This window comes from Atheta coriaria, unplaced genomic scaffold (assembly GCF_025399875.1).
Source record: "Atheta coriaria isolate IRGN ID8LTWV9N9 unplaced genomic scaffold, Caltech_Dcor_3.1 scaffold1178_size3587, whole genome shotgun sequence".
Lineage (NCBI taxonomy): Eukaryota > Metazoa > Arthropoda > Insecta > Coleoptera > Staphylinidae > Dalotia > Dalotia coriaria.
The window spans coordinates 1,529-3,587 of record NW_027049903.1 but is presented as its reverse complement, the minus strand read 5'-3'; the positions used below and the strand labels follow the sequence as shown (position 1 = coordinate 3,587).

General features: G+C 40.7%; 1 protein-coding gene across 1 annotated transcript; it reads right to left on the bottom strand.

Annotated features, from left to right (window-relative positions):
- Positions 1-189: 189 nt before the first annotated feature.
- Positions 190-738, bottom strand: LOC135803045 (uncharacterized; the record flags this gene model as incomplete). Its single annotated transcript, XM_065316669.1, has 1 exon — positions 190-738. A coding segment is annotated over exon 1 (549 nt), but the record flags the coding sequence as incomplete, so codon positions are not given.
- Positions 739-2,059: the final 1,321 nt, after the last annotated feature.

Genomic DNA, 2,059 nt, shown 5'->3' with positions numbered 1-2,059 from the left:
TTATTGTTCGAGTTACTGAGTCTAAAAAATTCGAGTTACTGCGTCGTTCGGGGTTCGGCGGAAGGGAATAGCATATCTTTTCGATTTACTGAGGATTACGACTTAACAAGGTTCGAGTGATCAAGATTCTACTGTATAAATTAAAATTGTTTTATCATTTATGATTCATTTATTTTTTATAACGTTTACCAGCTGTAGAATTGCCGCTGCAACTGCCAGAATGGCCTCTGTTTGCGCCTTGGTGGCCTCAGTTGAGTTTGTGCAGGTGGCTAACACCTCCTGGGTTGATTTGGCTATTACTGACGTTCTCCGGGTTCTTTTTTGGGAGGTGCAGATGTGGCGATGTGGGGTCGCTATTGTTGTCAAAGTATGTTGAAACATGGAAGCCAAAAGAGTTGGGGTTTTGGTTTTTTCCTTCTTCGCCTTTACCTCCGGATTCTCTGGATCCTCCAGAGGGACCTCCTCGTACAAAGGGGCCCCCTCAATTCCGGCAACTGCGGTCTTGCCACAGGTCGCAATTCCCCGCTCCTCCAGGGCCGTCATACTTATGGTAGTCGATGGGCCACCACCCGTAGCCTTCCGGTGTACTTCCATCCTGCGGAATTTATTTTGCGTGCAATATTTCCAATTACTGAAGCGTTTTTTCCACTCCTCACTCGTGAGCACTGGCCCATCGCCGCAGCTATTTAATTTCTTGCTGAGGTCCACCCAGCATTGATTAATATAATTTGGCGGCATGGTGGGGTTAACGTTGCCACTCCTAAACGCACAATCGCTCTCCATCATCGACAGATAAATTTCGTATTGTGCGTCCGAAGTGTTTATTGAACGTTTACGTTAACTGATAAATAGAGAATAAAGTGTTTATAGAATATAGAATAAAATTTTCTTGTACTTACAACATTTTAACTTGAGAATGTTTAAAAAGAAATTTTTCGCGAAAAAACTTCTGCGGAATTTGTGTAGTCAAGGTTGTGATTCAAGACTCACTGACCACTATAAATTAAAATTGTTTTATATATCATTCATTTATTTATTTCTTATAACGTCCGCCAGCTCTCAAATTGCCGCTGCAACTTCCAGCATGGCCTCTGTCTGCGCCTTGCCGACCTCTGTCTGCTCCTTGGTGGCCTCTGTCTGCTCCTTGGTGGCCTCTGTCTGCTCCTTGGTGGCCTCTGTCTGAGCCTTGGTTGCCTCTGTCTGCGCCTTGGTGGTGTCAGTAGAGTTAGTGCAGGTGGCTATCACCTCCTGGGTTGATATGGCCATCGCTGACGTCCTCCGGATACTTTTTTGGGGGGTGTCGATGTGGCGCTGTGGGGTCGTTATTGTTGGATGTAAAAGCATGGAAGCCAAAAGAGTTGGGGTTTTTGGCTCCTCCTCCGCCTTTGCCACCGGATCTTCCAGTGGAAACTTCTGTGGAATTTGTGTAGTCAGGGTTGTGATTCAAGACTCACTGACCACTCTCCGTTTTTTTTTTATTCCAATTACCACCCCAAAAGTATAGATAAAAGTTGTAGGAGGAAGATAAACGTTGGAACCACGTGCATCGCAGATGTGAATTTTTTTTTATTTTGCCGTTAAGATAAGTGGAATTATTGTTTCAAGAAGTATGTTTAGCATTGAAATCGCCAAGTACTACAGAATCTTGGGTTGAGAAAAATGATTCGTTAATGTCGGGTGGGTCTCGGGGCGGATTCGAGTAATTATATTTTCTACTGAAATGCTAATGGAATTTTGAGTATCCGATAATCTATCGAAGTGAATTTCTTTTTTGATGTAAATTGCTATGTTATTTTTATGAATCAGGGTGTAATTTACGATAATTTTCGATAATTTCGATTTATTTTCGTAAAAATTTTTTGTAAAATTGAGATATGGGCGGTTTTTGTGGCTTCTTGTACACATGCAATGTGTATTTTATTTTGTTCTAAAAAATGTCTAAAGAATTAGAATTATATTACTTTCATTTATGAATACGTAATTCATTGTATATTTTAAAAATATTTATTTATTAAATTTCTACGTGATTTTTTACTGGATTTTACAAGTTTATATAATG